The 18,422-nt window shown below is 47.9% G+C and overlaps 9 protein-coding genes across 9 annotated transcripts; 3 read left to right on the plus strand and 6 right to left on the minus strand.

Moving 5' to 3' along the window:
• Nucleotides 1-39: 39 nt before the first annotated feature.
• Nucleotides 40-1,163, minus strand: FMAN_13944 (uncharacterized protein; the record flags this gene model as incomplete). The annotated part of the gene is made up of 2 exons (XM_041833477.1): nt 40-1,010; nt 1,061-1,163. The coding sequence occupies 2 exons, from the start codon at nt 1,161-1,163 to the stop codon at nt 40-42; spliced, it is 1,074 nt and encodes a 357-aa protein (XP_041683837.1).
• An 843-nt stretch (nt 1,164-2,006) lies between these two features.
• On the minus strand, nt 2,007-3,204 carry FMAN_13945 (uncharacterized protein; the record flags this gene model as incomplete). Its single annotated transcript, XM_041833478.1, has 5 exons — nt 2,007-2,061; nt 2,110-2,363; nt 2,421-2,659; nt 2,705-2,965; nt 3,018-3,204. The coding sequence occupies 5 exons, from the start codon at nt 3,202-3,204 to the stop codon at nt 2,007-2,009; spliced, it is 996 nt and encodes a 331-aa protein (XP_041683838.1).
• A 361-nt stretch (nt 3,205-3,565) lies between these two features.
• On the plus strand, nt 3,566-5,575 carry FMAN_13946 (uncharacterized protein; the record flags this gene model as incomplete). Its single annotated transcript, XM_041833479.1, has 1 exon — nt 3,566-5,575. The coding sequence occupies one exon, from the start codon at nt 3,566-3,568 to the stop codon at nt 5,573-5,575; it is 2,010 nt and encodes a 669-aa protein (XP_041683839.1).
• Nucleotides 5,576-5,622: 47 nt separating this feature from the next.
• FMAN_13947 (uncharacterized protein) lies at nt 5,623-5,998 on the minus strand (the record flags this gene model as incomplete). Its single annotated transcript, XM_041833480.1, has 3 exons — nt 5,623-5,796; nt 5,843-5,909; nt 5,955-5,998. 3 exons carry the CDS (start codon nt 5,996-5,998, stop codon nt 5,623-5,625), a joined length of 285 nt encoding a protein of 94 aa, XP_041683840.1.
• Nucleotides 5,999-6,896: 898 nt separating this feature from the next.
• FMAN_13948 (uncharacterized protein) lies at nt 6,897-10,070 on the plus strand (the record flags this gene model as incomplete). The annotated part of the gene is made up of 1 exon (XM_041833481.1): nt 6,897-10,070. The coding sequence occupies one exon, from the start codon at nt 6,897-6,899 to the stop codon at nt 10,068-10,070; it is 3,174 nt and encodes a 1,057-aa protein (XP_041683841.1).
• Nucleotides 10,071-10,678: 608 nt separating this feature from the next.
• FMAN_13949 (uncharacterized protein) lies at nt 10,679-11,678 on the plus strand (the record flags this gene model as incomplete). Its single annotated transcript, XM_041833482.1, has 2 exons — nt 10,679-10,894; nt 10,932-11,678. 2 exons carry the CDS (start codon nt 10,679-10,681, stop codon nt 11,676-11,678), a joined length of 963 nt encoding a protein of 320 aa, XP_041683842.1.
• A 640-nt stretch (nt 11,679-12,318) lies between these two features.
• On the minus strand, nt 12,319-12,829 carry FMAN_13950 (uncharacterized protein; the record flags this gene model as incomplete). Its single annotated transcript, XM_041833483.1, has 2 exons — nt 12,319-12,768; nt 12,821-12,829. The coding sequence occupies 2 exons, from the start codon at nt 12,827-12,829 to the stop codon at nt 12,319-12,321; spliced, it is 459 nt and encodes a 152-aa protein (XP_041683843.1).
• A 1,950-nt stretch (nt 12,830-14,779) lies between these two features.
• FMAN_13951 (uncharacterized protein) lies at nt 14,780-16,089 on the minus strand (the record flags this gene model as incomplete). The annotated part of the gene is made up of 5 exons (XM_041833484.1): nt 14,780-14,994; nt 15,107-15,215; nt 15,271-15,405; nt 15,464-15,680; nt 15,773-16,089. The coding sequence occupies 5 exons, from the start codon at nt 16,087-16,089 to the stop codon at nt 14,780-14,782; spliced, it is 993 nt and encodes a 330-aa protein (XP_041683844.1).
• A 570-nt stretch (nt 16,090-16,659) lies between these two features.
• Nucleotides 16,660-17,476, minus strand: FMAN_13952 (uncharacterized protein; the record flags this gene model as incomplete). The annotated part of the gene is made up of 2 exons (XM_041833486.1): nt 16,660-17,359; nt 17,409-17,476. 2 exons carry the CDS (start codon nt 17,474-17,476, stop codon nt 16,660-16,662), a joined length of 768 nt encoding a protein of 255 aa, XP_041683845.1.
• Nucleotides 17,477-18,422: the final 946 nt, after the last annotated feature.

The following is an 18,422-nucleotide window of genomic DNA, read 5'->3' on the forward strand; positions in this document are numbered from 1 at the left end:
ACTTCAATAAAACGTTCAACTATCCAAATATACACGATCTCAAGCGCTGACTCCTGGTGTCTCGCCAATAATAGTCAAAAACTTCTGGGCCCGAGTCCTTCCCTCCTTCAAGTCCTTTAAACCATCAGACAATCCCTCAAGGCCGTTCTTACCCACGACGTAAGGATGGGCTGTGAACCAACCCTCCCGAAGACCTCTAGCAAACGCTGAACCCCATACAGTACCGAGTAGTTTGTTCTTCTCATCCTTATCATGGACCTGGCCAACCATCGAGACGACGATATCCACGCTGGGGTCGGCACCCTCGACATCTTTCTTCATCAAGATGTTGGTCACCTTTGGCTTGCGGCCAGTCGAGTCCGGGGGACCCGCGATGGCTTTGGTGACTGTCTTAACAGTGGAATCTTCCGAGACACTGTCGAAAGCCTTCCAGCATCGACCATCTGGAGCACCGCCTTTCTTGAAAGCTTCTTGAATCGCCTGGACTAGCTCCTCCTCAGTCTTGTAAGCGGTGTAGTCAACAAGCGCGTCTCCCTTGCTCTCGTCAAGGAATGGCTTGATGAATGTACTGCGCTGGCTTCCAACCGCAATAATCGGATGCACATTCGCAGCAGCGGCCAGCTTGATACCGTAAGCTCCGGTAGCAGTACTGGCTCCGTAAATGAGAAGAGGACGTTTCGTCTCAGTCTTGGCGAGTGGCGACCAAGGCTCGGGAATCTCAAGCTCTTGGAACAAAGCGCAGACCGAAGTATACGCGGCGAGGGGGATGGTAGCGGCCTCTTCGAAAGATACTGAATCGGGGATATGGAAGGTCGTGTAGTATGGCGTGGTCGCGTACTCGGCAAAAGCACCATTGGGGGTCCTCATCTCGTGGAAAGCGGCTACACGGTCGCCTTTGTGGAAGCCGACGACATTTTCGCCGACGGCCTCGACAATACCGGCGATGTCATCACCGGTGTTGGCATCTTCACCGAACCAAACGGGGATCTTCCAGTCCTTGGGGTTGGTACCTTGAGAGTTGAGTATTTACGATGCGAGAACGAGGTATAAGTCGAATTACCTGCGATGACAACCTTGATGAGCACGTCGCCTGGGCCTGGCTTAGGAATTGGAGAGTCGATGATCTCGACGGAGGTATCTTTCTTGACGATTGCCTCTTTCATGATGATTGTAGTTTGATGTCCTTTCACTTGCTTCTTGTCTCGTAGTACTGAGCTTCCGATGTTATGATATAAATACTGAACGCTTCTTATAGATGGCACTAGAAACAGTATTACAGTAACGTTATCCAGTACAATTCGCCATCTAGCATGATATGCATGACCTCATTTCCTCGGCATTCGACCTACATTAGTAATGATAGTGGATCAACGTCTATTTCTATTAATCGTTAGACTCTCCGGGTCTCGGGGTCAATCATGAGCCCGGGACCCGTTTAAGCTTCGACTTTGAGCTTCATGCGTCTCTAGCAGTTCAATTGCACTGGGAACGGTCTAAATATTGTCCCGAAAGAATAAAGCGATGCAATTTTTGTCGACGAAATGTCTCCGAGATGAGTTGAGGTGAAGTTGGCGATGCCCGTATTTACGTGTCAGCACCTTAATGTTGTGGGGTTTTTGACTTTCGGTCTCGGTTTCTACGCATTTCTAGCTGGCACGAAGTGTCCCACTTACCCGCACGGAACTCTCCGTCCCATCCCTCCAGGTGCAGTAGAGTACTCGCATGAAGATTTGTAATCCAGGTGCCAAAGGTGATATCGGGAGGCTTCATCCATCATACATAGGTACAGTGTACGCGACGCGACAGTGAACGAGATATCGTCCCTTATAATGTTGAGTTCGGTGAATATTCTCCTTCTATAGGAACAAGAAGCAAGAAAGCTGAGATTGTTTATCCTGTTTTATGAATAATAACATTGTCCACAACCCGCCGACATGGCACAAGCTGATCAACAGTTCAATGGAAGAATTTTCCCGTTGGTCAATAGCGACTGCAACATAACGCTTTTACCCTGGCAAGACTGAAGATTCCGATAGGAAAACTGTAAGGACAGTCGCGTATCTATAATCATTAGCGGGAGTTTCAGGAAGGGCATAAGGTATAACTTACGTCGCTCCCGCAATAATCAGTTCTTGGCTCTTCATTCTCGTGCCACCAGAAATCATCGCAACGAAAAATACCGTCGCACCTCCAACAGCAAACAGCCGTGATGATGTGCTACTCAGGTAGGAACACAGAATAACGGGTGCCAGCAGCATGACGACAACAATCGGGATCATCAAAGCGCGAGAGATGAGAGCCGCAGATGATCTTGTAGGGATGTAGATATGGGCAGTGTCCCTGGAGACTTTGGGGGAGTAGCTCTATCAACTAAATTAGTATGATGGAATGTGGTTTGAGTACAGCAAGGGCTGAAATACTGGGAAGAAGTAATCTCGCACACGGAGCAGATTCTCAGCCACGTTGTTTTCTAGTCCTATCATGGCAGATTCGTCTCGGGGACTGGTGCTTAGGAGCTCTTGCGGCGGGTAATTCAGATATCTACTTTCTGCTCGTGCGATCGATCCGGTGCCATTGACCCAATTCTGCAAGTTGGTCACAGCTTGAGGATCAGCTTGTTCGAGTTCTGAGATCTGTCGACTTCTCAATAGGAACTTGTCTAGGCGGGTTAGTTAAACTTCGAGACTATTGGAGATAATCTCACCTAGGTCCTCCAGAGCTTCGTCGAGCTCAGCAACAACCTTCGCTCGGTCTGTATTCTGATCTCGCTGACAACTGCCCAGGAACAGTGGCCTGTCTTCATCTCTATCAATCTTGTGCAGTTTGCTCTCGAGCGCGACGACACGGTTTTGTTTGAGTAGTAGTAGCCGTGCACGAACATTTAGGAACCTTCGTGCGACAAAAAAGGACTCATGTGAAGATATTAACGACGAAAATTGCGGGTATCCCTTGGGGTAGTCCTCAACTTGGTAGCTGTTAGCCTCGCTTACACGCAATTCATTGGCAGCCTTGCTTACTTTGCGGTAATTGCATTACCGGAGCACTCTTGTTCCAAAAAGGTAACAATGGAAGTGAGAAACAGGCAGATGATGGCCATGTCAGATTTGGCCACTTGAGCCTCCATCTTCTGCTGTTTGTACCTAACCTCGACGATGGCGTAGTGCTGCACTGGCCTAATTCGATATCGGAAGTAGTTGAAGACATGGTTCTTCTTGGAAAGCTAGTTGTATTGCTGTCCAAAGTCTGGCAACTCTAGTATTGCAAGAATGTTGAAGCAGCTGGAGAAAGACAATAATTTTCACCCTCTTCAGAAGCTTGAAACGCCGCAAGAAAGTGCATTTGTGATTGAAGTTGTACTTTTTAGTGCCTCGAGCTGCCTCTTTGCGACCCCAAGCTTATAGGCTCGGTCCGCCCGCTGAGGCGTCACCTGGGCGTGCGCTCAGCCCCAATAATACCGGGACTTGCATAACTATCAATGCTTATCATCCAACAGTCCAACTTCTCGTCCTTTTCAATCAGACCATACACAAAGTCGCTCCTATCGTGATCTCTCGAAATCATTTGAATGGCAGCCACTAAAGAATCCTCAGCGCGCTGGGCGCTCATCATTGGAATCAATTATTACCCCAAAGATCGACATCTTAATGGCAGTGTCGATGATGTTAGCGACATCAGGGCCTATCTAGAGCAGCACAGCGCTACGGCAATTCACACATCCGTGCTCACAGCCACTGTACCGAAGGATCATCAATCCACTAAAGATCCACCAGAGACGCCCGATGAGAGGCCAACCAGGGCAAATGTTCTAAAGCAGCTTCGCTTAATCATTGATTCTGCGAAACCCGGCGATCACGTCTACATCCACTTCTCAGGGCACGGTACTCAATTACCATCGGATGGCAACGTTGGCGAAACTGGTTTCGGCGAGCTAGGTCTTGTTCTATACGAAAATGGGGAGCATGGTGCGAGCTATTTTCGCGGGCGCTTTTTAGCACAGGCTCTCAAGAGAATGGTCGACAAAGGTCTCGTTGTCACCGTCGCGCTGGACTGCTGTTTCTCAGGTGCCGTCAGTCGAGGCGATCGAGTCCGGGCTATGGAATACGACCCCTCACTGGATGCCGACAGAACTGAACAAGAGCAAGAATGCAAAGATGCCCTAGGCATCCCCGGTCGCGATGCAAGAATTGGTAGAGATTGGCTTGTCAATCCCGAAGGTTACACGATTATCACGGCTTGTGGTCCCCACGAAAAGGCCATGGAAGTTCTGGTCAACAAGTCCCAGAAACGAGGCGCCCTTACTTATCACCTTCTCAAAGCCCTTACGACCTTGACAAAAGTGAAAGAAGCTGTATCGCACCAATCGCTCCATGAAACGGTCGTTTCTCTGATGCAGGCGTCAGGCTGTAGCCAGACGCCAATGCGCTACGGCAATACTCACCTCTCCTTCTTTGGGACACTTCTGGGTCCAGTCTCGCTCACTGCGTTGCCGGTATGCAAGATAGAAGGTTCAAGGATTTTTATAAAGGCGGGGCGAGTCCATGGCATCTCAGTCGGAGATGAGTTCACTGTTCAGAACAGTCTCCCAACTACCTCGAGCCGGACTTCTCATTCGAGGGTTAAGTTCACGGTCTCTAATGTTTGGGCTTTCGACTCTGAGTTGACAGTCGCTCAGGCCAGAAAAGTAACATCACCAGCCTTCCCCTTTAGCTTAAAAGATCTAGGGACCTTGAATGCTACTCAGTTATCGACTGTTTCATCTCAACGCATCAAGGTATGGCTTCCGGGCGAGTTGCCACAAATTACGCAGCTGGAAGATAAACCAAATGTGTTACAGTACTTCGAGATGATTACAGACAAGGATGAAAAGGATCTTTGTATGTTTGAATTGAACATCAATAAATCGAACAAATACGAAATTGTCGGTGAAGCTCAAGAGAACATGCTTCAGCTACCTTCACTCGACGCCAGCTTAGACGATTCAATTCCTAAAATGAGGGAGATTCTTCAACATGCTGCGACTTTCAAATTCTTCGAAGGCTTGGCCAATTTACTTCCATCCACAGAGCTCAGAGCAAAGTACACGCTCAAGCCAATATTGGACTCCGCCACAAATGGAATCTATAAGATTTTAGATGGTGAGGTCTTTGGATTCATCATCGAGAACCATGCAGACCACCCTCTATACATGGCCGTCTTTGACTTTTCTCCTTCTTGGGCTGTAAGCAACCTGATATCAGCTTCAGGAGGAGGCGACTATGTCCTTATCCCACCGGCTCACAGCCAAAATCGGGGCACGAAGGAAATGAAGCTGAAGATGACGATTCCAAAACATCTGAGTCTGCAGGGCCGCGCTCGAGATGTTATCAAGGTCTTTATCACAGACAAGCCGGTTTCATTTCCGGGTATGGTTCTGCCAGGACTGGATGTCAAGTCAAATTTCAGGAACTCTTCTGCAAGCGCAGATATTCTCTCTGATCTTAACAGGCAGTTGAGTACTGGGGGAAGGATGAGGAGTGCTGGAAATAAGGGGGCGTGGATAACGCACACTTTCGTAGTTTGGACATCTATTAACTAGCATTTTACTACCCTTGGTATATGCATAGATGCCGCCGTGAACAGGATCTAGAAAGGGTCATCCACCAATTCCAACTCACTCTCATCATACTCGCGCCCCTGCATAACCTCCTTGCCGCTATCATCGCAAAGGATGTACTTTCCTCCCCGTACTTCCGACACGGTGTATGTCGATCCATTTGATAGTACCCTGACTATATCATTCGGTCTGAGCTTCGTAGTCTAAGGGAGATTAGCCAAGTATGGACCTAATGTCAGAGTAACGTGCCGTAGCAAAGCTTCTGATCGATGGGCGACCTCCGTCAATCACCTGTACTTCAGGCGCATCGTGCTGACTATGCAACGGTCAGTGGCGCCCCTCAGTGCTGGAAACAACGTACCTTGACTCGATTGGAGCCTTTTGGTCGTCTGACGCATCTCCCATCGTGAATATGGTGGAGGTAAACTCAAACAGATTCGCTGCTACTGAGAGCGGAGGGGCCAATTGAGGTTGTTACCTAGGCTAATACAGCACTAGCAGTAGATCCAGGAGTTAAAGTAGTGCAGGCTAAGCCCAGAAGCTAAGATTTTAGAAGCCAGCAGCGAATGCGGCTCGGCCGTCTTGCGACCCAGTCGGCCTGTTGAACAATAGGCGACACATCACAGAGAGGTACTAAGCGATGCGTCATGCAGAAGCAACAGACGGGTAGCTTTAATGCAACATGAGCATTTTCCCACCTATCAGAATGGTTGGATGGTAGGTGAAATTCCTGCGTCGAATCAGCGACCAATATTCTTCCGCCTTATCGGAATTATTGGAGGGTAAGGTTCTTGTTTTAGTGGTGATGACATTATGTAGGTGGTTACACAACTGCTAAGATAGAACAATTATTCGCCATCTTTTGGTTGCTGCCTGTTTGGAGGCCTTCTTTTTCGTAAGCACCCTCGCCCATTTCAAAGTGCAAGCCGATGGCTGGCTGACCAAGCTTGTAGTAATCCTCGCTTATGCAAAGATGATTATCGCCAAGATAAGGTGACTGACCTACTGGAGGCCTTGTCTAGAAGAATGGCTGGCGGTATCAGGTCATGCGTATAGCCTAAATGTCAATGCCGGCGAGTGGCTTGGCTGCCTAGATTCATTGTAACAGTACCTTTTAGGTTCATTTCAATCTGCAGTGCATACTCAACACCTTGTTTAGTAATGTCTGAACTTGCATGTAGCTAAGAATTGAAGCTTAACATCCACGGGTCTATTTGCTTTTATAATCCTCTCCGCCAAATCTTAAGCGCGCAGTGTGACCTCTCCTGTAACCCTGCGAACCTCCGTTAATTTCCTTGAGGACATGGAATCTGTGCAAGAGATTAATGCCCCGGTAGAGAAGCCAGAGATGAGCATCCGAGACAACGAAGCGAGGATTTCCGTGTTGACCGATCGCATCAAACAGCTCAGAGAAGAATTCGCAAGCGGGGAGCACGTGCAGTATTTCAATCAGTCTATTGAGCTGCGAAGGGAGATATTGGCATTAACGCATCCTAACGATCGTCAGAACAAGGCCCTTCAATTACATCTACTTAGCAATGAACTCAGCGATAGATTTGCAGAGACAGACGATCTCGAAGATATGACTGAGGCCATAGAGCTTGGGATTCAGGCTTTGGATCTTACATCAGAAGGCGATCCGCGAAGGACCGTATTCCTCAGAAGACTTGAGTTTCTGTTCGAAGAAAAGTACGCGGAGACGGAAGACCTTGCTGATCTCGATGAGGTCATTCGCTACCAAAGACTCTCCATTGACGCCACAGACCCCGGCAATAGTTCGCTGATGGCGGCTTGGATGTTTGTTTTAGGCGCAAAGCTTGACGAGAGGGCAGAAGTAACAGGGGAAATCGCAGACTTGAACGAGAGTATCGAGATCTTGAGAAAGGTTGTTGAAGTGAAGCCTGGGAACCTAAGCGCAAAGAAACTGATCCGAGCCTTATACAACCGGTATACATGGACCAGCGAGGTACGGGATTTGGAAGAATGCGTTAGGCTGCATCAGCAGATCACTGATTCATCAGATACGGATGTTGGGAGGATGGAGTGGATGATCATGAAAGCTAGCCATCTTTGTATTCTGCATGAAAGAACCGAAGATGAACATTACCTCGAGGAGGCATTCTCGGTAGCTAACGACGCACTGGCATTGGTTCCCGAGACCAATTGGAAACCTAAATGGCTACGTTGTCTGGGACGACTGTTCGGCTGTCAATACCTCAAGACTGAAGGAATGGCAGACCTTGAAGAGGCGATACGCCTAGAGAGACTAGCACTCAAGCTAATGCCGAATGGTGATGAGGAAGGTTTCACATTGACAAATCTAGGGAACCGTCTGGGCGATAAGTATTTGAGGACAAATGATGTTGCCGACATTGACGAAGCTATTGATTGCGCCAGACAGTCTATGGATCTGGAGCCTGAGAAGCCTGAGCGACTGTACAACCTTGCGATAAAATTAGGCGATCGATTCTCAAGAACAGAGGATCTTGATGATGTCGACGAGGCTATCGAACTTGAGAGGAAAGCATTGGAAATAATGCCAGTGGACCACTCTGAGAGAGCAGACTATTTGAACATTCTAGGCAATCAGCTGGGTGATCGATACAAGTACACGGAAGATCTTGACGATCTAGAAGAGGCCATTCGCAGCGCCGAGGAAGCGTTGGGTCTGACATCAGAGGACCATGCGCTCAGGGCAGCGTGGCTGAACAGCCTTGGCAACCATTATCTGAACCTCTATACCGCAACCGGAGACGAACATGACTTAGACTTGTCCATCGCAAACTACGACCGAGCTCTTCACCACGAGCCCTCAGCGACGGAAGATCGCGTCAAAGCCGGCCAAGCAATTCTTTCCAACTGTTCAAATAGCCAGCAGCTCTACGATACTGCAAAACTCGCTGTAAGCCTCATCCCTAAGCTTGTATCATGGTCCCACGAGAATCAGGACAGACAGTACGTACTCACTCAAGTAGTCGGGCTAGCCTCCGACGCAGCAGCAGCAGCGTTGCAAGCGGGTCGATCCCCAATGACGGCCTTACAGCTGCTGGAACAAGGTCGGGGTATCATTGGATCATCGCTCCAGGACATGCGTAGCGACGTGCAAGATCTGGCGAAGGAGCACCCGGGACTAGCGGAGAGATATCGCTCTTTACAAGCTGAGCTGGACAGACGTGCCGAGCATGGTAGAGTCACAGACACGCAGTCGCAAGTTTCGATTAACAGAAGACACGCTGCTGCCAGGGAATTCAGTGAGTTGGCTGCTGAAATCCGGGAGTTGCCTGGGTTTGACGACTTCATGCTCTCCCACACGGAAGATGAGATCTATGGTGCTTCAGAGCGCGGCCCGATCGTGGTGATCAACGTCAGTAGCCTTCGCTGCGACGCTCTTATTGTCGCAGACAGCCAAGTTGGTACCTTGGAGCTACCCAGTATATCTCTGGAGGAACTTGAGCGAAAGGTAAAGCCTTGGACTCTCGCAACTTCACAAACCCTCGAGTGGCTCTGGGATACCATCATGAGCCCCATACTCAGCATGCTAGGTTTTACTGACCCTCCGACAATGGAGGAATGGCCTCATGTCTGGTGGATTCCAACCGGTCCTTTGGTTCAGCTTCCGCTCCATGCAGCAGGATACCATAGACAACAAGGTTCCGAGGCAGTCCTCGATAGGGTCATATCATCATACGGATCGTCGATCCGGAACATAATCCGTGGCCGGCGAGACTCATTCCAGTCATCCAGTTCTGACCAGGCACTGCTCGTTGCGATGGAGCACACGCCAGGCCATGACACGCTATCTTTTGCCAACGAAGAAGTAGAATTGATAGATGGTATCTTCCGCTCCATGGAGTTGAAGTCAATCATACCCCAACGTACTAAGCAAGAGGTTGTTCGGTATCTCCCAGAATGCAGGATATTCCATTTTGCTGGTCACGGCCTGGCTCATCCAGAGGATCCATCGGAGAGTTCTCTGCTTCTAGAAGACTGGGAGAATGATTCGCTCAAGGTCTCAGACCTATTAGACATAAACATTCGTCAGAACGCTCCCTTTCTTGCATACCTTTCAGCATGCGGCACTGGCCAGATAAAAGATGAGACATCCTTCGACGAGAACATCAACCTCATCAGCGCGTGCCAGATCGCTGGGTTCAGGCATGTCATTGGTACTTTATGGAATGTGCAAGATGATCTATCAGTTGAGATGGCCAAGATGACATACCAGGAGCTACAGAACTCGGGTTTATCTGATGAGTCTATCTGCCGCGGGCTACACGGAGCAACTCGCGAGTTGAGGAGAAGGTGGATAGAGAAGCATGAGACTAGTCAGAGTTTAAGAACTGCTACTGGCTCTAATAGCCATGATGCGGCCAAGGCATCTCTGTCGCGGTCAGCCAGAGACGCATCTTTGATCGGTGGTTTGGACAATAACCTTGGGTCGGCGGATTGGGCACCGTACATACACTATGGAGTGTAGGTTACTACTATTTACGGTCTTATAAGTAGCTACAACGAAGGTTCGGTTATCTCGGCGTGACACATAATTTTTGTCCTTCTCCGAGTTGGTAGATAACCTTGTGAATGAAATGACCTGATGTTCTAAATTACGATGCTTTTCTTTTCTCTTCCCTCGCTGACAGACCAATCAGCTTCTGACTCCGCCACCTCATCTACCAGAATCGCATCGACCAACAGCATATCTCAAGCCACGCTATTGGGGCTAAGCTAACCGCCCAACATTAAACACCAATGGGCCATAGACACAACGCCGAAGTCCTGCATCCTTGGCCAGTTCTCGACCGCTTCCCCACCTACTTTTTACACTTGGCGCCTCCAAGGCAGAGTGGTTTACCTGGCGTGGCTGCAGGTCGCATCATTAGCCAGCTTCTCAGGCTGCGCCGATCTCCATTTGACCATTTCCAGCGGTAATATTTTTCGGCATGCTATCATCGTCTGCAAGTTACCATCTGGCCTGGGGATGGTGCCAATTCATCATCATATCACGTTGAAGTTACTTTACGAATACTCACATAGCACAAGATCAATGCTACCCTCGCCCTTCTGAACCAAGTCCCTCTCTTGGCCATGTTTGACACTTATCCACCTCGAGAATGTCCACATCTAGAGGGCCGAATCATGATGCTGCCCAAGAGGGTGGAGGTTGAGGCGAGGATAACAACTACCGTGCCTATCACAAGCGGCATTTTCAACCATCCAGTTGTTATCCTCTCAAAGGAGATATATCATGGAAAAGTGGCTGTTTGTGTTGTCGGTCTCCGCATTTCCGTCGTTACAGCTTGCGTTGGCGTATAGCATTGCTAACAAACACCGCCGCTAGGTGACGAGTTTTGACGATACCCCAATCGAGAATCGTCATCCAGATCCCATCCGACGGCAATCTTACCTCCCAATACGTCCAGCAAGACACCCAGACACCCGCAGCGATCTCATCGCTGCACACGGAAAGACGATGAAAAAGCGGTCCTATGTTAATATCAGGGATGTTCACGAAATTCCGTTTGTAGCACTTCGCTCCTGTTGGCGCGACAATGATCTCCACTTGGAGACATCTTCCTACCAGATGCTTACTTCAGAATTGTGGAAGCAGAATCTCGGGGGACTGGCCGCTAGACTGAAAGGCCACGGCATATTCGAGCGGGTAGCCCAGTCGACTTACAGCGAGCTTCCTGTGCCTGTCCGTATTTCCCATCCAGGTCAAGAGCTCACCCAAGACCTCGGTCGTGGTACGAATTTTGCCAGGACATCTAGTTCCCCTCTGTCAGTATCTTATGGAACATTCATCCAAAGCTCGGCGGCGTCAGTTCCCCAATCGTATGCTACGGTCTCTACCACTTCAAACGCCGCGAGAGACTATCACTATCCAAGCAGGGTACATCAATTCCGGCCATCTGTGCTAGCGGGGCACGGCGATGCTCCATCACAGCAAATCTATTCAAGAACGGAGCAGCGGCGTTATGGTGGGGACCATCCGGAAACAGGTTGCCCACATTGGTTCGGACTCGTAGCCATCATATGTTTCCTGGTAGCTGCTTGCCACTGGCTTGCCAATGCGACTGTGGATTGACCTACAGACAGTTTTGATGCATGAGCGAATATATCTGAGTGATAGTACGCTTTTTGTCTAGTTACGGTCCTACAAGGACGGTCTGCAGAGATGGCAGAGAGGGGGAAAGACAGGATATAAGTTCAATGGCAAACGGATAAGAGGCAAGATTGGGAGACAGACTAGTATGGGGCCTTTATCATTATCTACAAAGGCATCCCGATGGCCTCAGCATAAGGTAGATTACTCTTACGCTGGATTTAAATGGCGAGATTGTTATCATTAGCCTGTATTCTCAGGTCTCGACAGCGACAAGACTCACTGTACCTTCATAACATCGTGGATACAGATTCTTTAACAGGCCGTTCTTCCAGACTGACTCGTTATTTTTCCAATAAAGGCAGTGTGTTCCTCAAGCTTACCCAATCATTCTCCAAACTGTAGAATCGAGTATGCAGCTAGATCCAGCGTCGAACATGTAAGCAGGCTACAGTCTGGCACTGTCGCAATCACCGCCCGTTATAGCCAAATTCTTCTATTCTTAATACAGTCCTCAATTGCTACATACATATTTTTAGAGTAAGGCAATCGTGATCTCCAATAGTCATCTTCAATCTAATGAAGTCCTATCTTAGCATCATCTAAGCAAGCCCCAAGTGCATTAGTCGCACATGGGCACATCAACATAATGTCTCAAACCACCAATATTACCAAAGGCAATGCCGTTGTTGCACGTAGCACTGCAAGGGTTATCCTCCGCCAGATCATCAAGAACCTCCCCATCGAACTCCTCCCCGTTGATGCTCAACTTGGCACCACAGTCATTGAAGTCCGCGTCATCGCCAATAGGTTCACCAGCATTGAAGATGGTGGCCGTGCTGCCGCACATGTCGAACTGAGGTGCGCGGTTGGCGATGGAGCACCAATTCTCATTGAGAGTATCGGTCAGACTGGCTGACCGGCTTTCGTCACATGGGGATCCTGCGGCAAAAGCCACGTAGTATACGTCAGGGGGTGCGTCGCCGAGGCCAGCTACAGCAAAGACTCCGAGACAGACATTGCCTGCTGCAGCTAGAGCTGGAAGGGCGAGGAGGGCCAAAGAGGATCGGAGCTGATAATATTAGTCTCTCCTTGCTTGTCACATGGTTGATTCCAGGACTTACTGAGATCATCGTAGGTGTTGGAGGTAAAAGATGGTTCAGAAGTTCTTGTTTCTTTGACTTCGGGATGAGTTGATTGGAATGTTTGCTGAGCAAGTGAAAGCATTGGGGAATCAACGCATATTTATATTCCCCCAGATATCACTTTACCGGTCCTTCGATAGCTGTAGGAGCAGCGCGATTAACCTGCTTCAACCCGGATTCGGCCTCAAACGGACTAAGGCAGCACAGCGAATCCTTCCACAGTTGTCATGACACATGATTCAAGAGGTAGACTGGTCATGCTGTGATATCTCACAAACTAATCTTCTATAGTGATCAGACTGCAACTAAGTGTAAGGTTAGACTCGAATAGCTACAAGTGGCTGAGATCTACATGGAGCTGAGTGCCCACATTCGCCATCGAGATCCTTGGCAGTCTTACGGCCCGCTCCCTAGACGAGATGTTGAGTCTCTATTGGCTGCCATAGTGCAGTGCAGCGCTTGATCTCGATATCCTGCTGCATCATCGGAGAATTGCCTCATTTCCCGATTTCTTAGCACAGGCTTTAATGCCAAGAGACGATAACTTGCCGACTTCCTGTCAGCAATCCTTCATTGTAACACAATAGAGGTCAGGATTAAGTGAACATGGCTCATGCAAAGTGATTGATGTGATACAGGTTACAACGGGCAGCAGCTTGTCGTTCAGAGGTCATGTGTTTTCCTTGCATACATTCTTCTGTGAGTACGCAGCAGGTCCAAAAGTCAACGGAGGCAATTCTCTCGGCCACAGGCAAAGTCAACTCTTGCCATATGGTAATGCCGTCATGGGCGGGTAGCATCTTTGTTTGAAACGAGGTTGTCTGGACTGCTTAGTAGCCCAGGCACATTGTCTGTCACGCTTTTGCTCGCCTACCTTAGTGGGCTGATGCGAGGGTCCGAGAGCTGGTCCCCAGTGCATAGCGCATGGAAAGAGCTTGTTTCTCAGCGCATTTGCTTGGCACGGCGGCATTTCAAGAAGAGAGACATGGTACGTGATGACGTCGTCTAAAATCCTTCATTACATTCTAATCCTTTTCTATCTCGTGTTGCGGATTATTATGGTTAAGGTTTGCCGGCTCGAGGACTATCTACGGTTTGTTTCAGTCAATGTTTCTCTCTGGTGATGTTAGAAAGCGATGTCAGCCGCTCTGGTTTACCACCATGGCTTTTACAATTACTTTCGCTTTAACAAGTCAACAGATTCTTTTGACAAAACAGACATAGATAATTGATGTGGATAAACTGGATCAAAAAGTGCCATTTAAGCTTGAACTTAACATTTTAGACTTATCACTTCACGGACTGTAGACATCATCGTAGGACTGGGGTAGCATCAGCAGAGTCAGCACTAGCTGAAAACACAGAGCACAGGGGTTCTATTCCCTCGATTAACTCCCAAAGAAAGCACTGATCGCCAAGGTTCCCCATTCATATTTCCTTCCCTGTCGATAGGACCATGTACGGCTGGCCGGGTCAGCTGGACCTAACACGGCGCTGCTTTTCGGACTTCTTCCCGCAGATCTATGGATCCTCGGATCCTGCCGTTCCAGCTCGGTCAGAGCCAACTCTGATTCGTCAGACATACACGCTCTTACGAGTTTCTCAATCGAGGTGCATGGGAGGAAGGACATGCGAGTCAATGCACACTTCGAGAATTGTGGGCTGCTTCACGACGCTATACCCGTCCGCGTCAAATCAGCATCACAGACCTCAATAAAAAGCCAAAAGGGACCTCAAAATCTATCTGTAGATTTGGCCACAGCTGTTGAGACTACTTGAATTCGAGTTCCTGCAGTTCCGAGGCGCGAACGGCACATAAATTAGATAAAATACTAAGCTACTATGGAACCCTCTCTTTGTAAAGCGTTATCGGGGTGCAAGAAATATTGAGATCTCTCAATCTCAAGCTCTCTTCCAATGTTTGATCAGTCGATTCAATCAGTTTCCAACTTTTGCTACAAACGTATCCAGAATTTTATTCACCTCATCTGGCTTCTCTAGCTGCAGCCAATGTCCACCAGTAACTTGCTCAACTGTGAGATCAGGCACGAATGGGTGCATTTGCTGCGGGATATTCATTGCGGCAGTAATGACGTTCGTCGACGCGATTAACAGGGTTGGGTGCGTTAGGATATGGGCAGCCGTTGTGATTTCTGATATGGTGTTAGTAAAATATGAAATCGGAGGTGCCAGAGAGTAATGTCCAGGTATTGGAAGATGCAGGAAATAGGACTAGATACTAATTATGGAGGGGGAATGACATACTTTGCTCATCTTCTTCGTTAATATTACGCAGACCAGCTCTATACCAGTTTATCGCAGGTCCATAGCCACCTTTCTCCTTGGAGAATGCGTGTTCATAATGTTTATGATCCTATTCCATGCACGTTAATTTTCATGTGACATCACATCATGAGTCGAACTTCTACCTCTGATGTCAAATATGCTGGCAACTTGGTAGTCTTGCCCTCAGTCAACCAAGAGCGTAAACCGCCCAGAGCGCCCTTGTATTTCTTGGTGATCTCTTCGTCGGTACTGAAGTATAGGCATTCTACCGATTCGGACTGCAGTTTTTCCAATAGGTTAGCAAGTTAAAGTCTAATAGCATTGGAAGGAACTTACATGTTCATCTAGAAGTCCAGGAGCATCGTCGTCATCGAATAAAAGGAAGTACCCAAGGATCGAAAACCCGAGTTTTGCTTCCACCGATCTATTGATGTGTTGTACCACTGCGGTAGTGAGGCTACGACCAGGGGGCATGTATCCGTGGTCGATGAACACATAGCTTGAAAAGCGATCAGGATGATAATTCGCTAGTCGCGACAGAAGGAAACAGCCCCTGGACGATGAAGGTTCAGCATCGTTACAGTCTTTTATTCATTTAGAGTGATTTGAGTGCGACAACCAGAAAGAAAAATGAGCTTAACATACCAGTCATGTGCCACGCCGACCAACCTTTCAACGCCCTCTAATATCAAAATTTCAACAATATCATTTGCCATATCCTCACCTTTGTACATCTCCAACTCAGTCGGTTTTGAGGTCTCCCCGAAGCCAAGTAGGTCTGGTGCTATGATGCCATAGCCCTTCGCTTGGAAAAAAGAAATCTGATGGTGCCAGTGATACGAGGTAGAGGGAAAGCCATGTAGGAAGAGAAGGTATCGAGTATTTGGGAGCTGGGGCGGGATATGAATGTAAGAGTAGGTGAGTGCGCGGTTTGTAGTATGAGTTGAGTGGGAGAAAACCATGGTTGATTCTAGTTATTGGTCAGGCTGTAAATTGCCGTGTGATGAGCGTCTAGTGATGGTAAAGTTCAAACTGCTGGGCCTATATATGTACGGTCTTGGAGGTGAAGAACGAAGGATTGGAATATTGAAAATCAGACGCGTTCATATGCCTATATTTATATGCCAGTCCCCTCTAGCAAAAGACCGAAACGCTCGGCATTTACAGATTCCTGATTTTGTTTAACTGCAGAGGAAGTATCTTACCTACCAAGCTGTCAGCAGTGGCGTAGCAGGGAAATCAATGGAATTATCACACTTTTTGCCGATTGAGGTTAGTAATGCAACTTTTCTGTCTGGCTTGGGGTTTGGTCATCGAATCAAAACACGAAAGTTACGCTTTGAAGACTGCGATTGGTTACGGTGTTCCACATTCATGTATGCGTCGTTGACCAATGGTAGAAAGCTGGACCAGTAAGCAATTTCTGACCTTATATCTTGGAGTATTTTTGTATGAAGCCTTTGAGGTCAGGTAAACTAGACCCAATTAATCTATATTTTGATAAGAATCAACTATTAATGAACTTTTATTATTCAATCAAAATGCCGCAAAGACGTCATTTGAGTTGTAAGCTGATACATAGCACGAGCAAGTAGATGATACCTAGTAGATGAACTGCCAACTTCAAAATTCGGTCTGTCCCGACTAAAAGCAGCGAGTGTCATATCGTGCCTCGCTAGGAAGTTCTCAAGCATGGAGCACCCAGCCTGGATGTGCATCTCGATCCGACTATCGATATCTAGAAGAAATTCGATGTAACTAAAGAGAACGCTCGCCAAGACAGCAATCTCTATACTTCGGGGAGATCCATCAAGCCGAGTTTGGAGAGCCAGGATGGCCATGCTGTAATGCCGTATTGAAAAGACTATAGCTGGAGTGCTTTGCCATACATCAGGATGGTAGCGCCTGCTAACCAAAGCCCCGATTGCTAGGGCCGCGTGATGTAATGCTGGTTCTGCGAGAGTACCCTGAACGATGATGTCTTCCCACTCGGCGACCTCAAAAAATAAAGAAAACTCCCCAGCGCACACAACCCGAAAGTACTCCATATGCTGATACTCGCCAGCCAGTAAAGGCTTGGCAGGAGGGTATCGCAGGCTACGAATGAGAGGAGTTGGCGTGTACCGCGGCCCTCCGAGGGGAGCCGACGAGGCGAAGTCACATTTCCATCCCGCTCTGATACAGGGTGAGCAAGCTGGTCTGGCCTCGTCACACTTCTTATGCCTGCTTCTACTGCTGAATTAGCAAGATGTTGCCATGACGTATGGTGGGGCCTCCTTACTTGCAGGTCGAGCATCCCGTGGTGACTTTCTTAGTACCCCGAGCACCATGACGTAGTCTTTTTATCATTACTTATTCGTTTTGATAGCGACTTCATTTATGACGCTGAGGTTATTCATATCTGATAAAGTGGAGGATCGAGATGTGAGATCAGCGAGTAAGAATGAATTAAATGACGCATAAGCCTCGCTGAGAATGATGCTAAGCGTCATCGTTGTCCAATCACAACCTCAGCGTAAGTTAGTACATGCTAGTTTCTGCATTTTAGGAAAAGCGATGAGATTACCTGGACACAACCACATGAGTTTACTACTCTCAGCTCGTTTAAGAAACTATTACCTTCTTAGTTATCTCAGTGCAGAGAAGAACAAACATACATAAGCAGTTGTGATAGCGGCAGTAGGCGCAATAAATATAAATGCCGCTCTAGATACCTTAGGCCATTTTCCTGAATTCGGTTTGCCACGCTATATAAAGTGCTAGGCAGTATCCATTTTGCACTCTCTTCCTGCCTACAATAATGTCCTAAACTATACAACTATTAAGATATCTAGAAGAAGATAGAATAGCCTATTAATGCCACTATAAGTATAACTAGAGGTGTTTTATGCTATAATAACTATTATTTTATTTATTTATTTATCTATTTATTCAAAAAAAAAAAAAAAAAAAAAAAAAGGCGAAAGAGGATAAAGGCATTTTAATATAAAGGAAAAGTAATTTACACGTCACAGCCGTTTGCTTCATGGGCATCCATGCCGCCTTTTTCTCCATATTGTATAACCGTCCCGTTAATACAACGATCGGCCAGGGCCCTTCAGGCAGTGTGATCTCCAACAGGCACTCCACAGTAGGTCGCAGCACGACCTGGAAGCACTCAAGTGATTTCTGCCGCGTGCCTACAGCATCTCCGTTTCCTATCAGGATCCCTTTGACTTCCCGCCGATTTGGCTGGCTACAAAATCCTTCGAAGAAGGGTTACGTGCTTCAGGGGACATCAAAGGCCAATTGGTTC

The sequence above is a fragment of the Fusarium mangiferae genome, assembly GCF_900044065.1.
Source record: "Fusarium mangiferae strain MRC7560 genome assembly, contig: FMAN_scaffold007, whole genome shotgun sequence".
Lineage (NCBI taxonomy): Eukaryota > Fungi > Ascomycota > Sordariomycetes > Hypocreales > Nectriaceae > Fusarium > Fusarium mangiferae.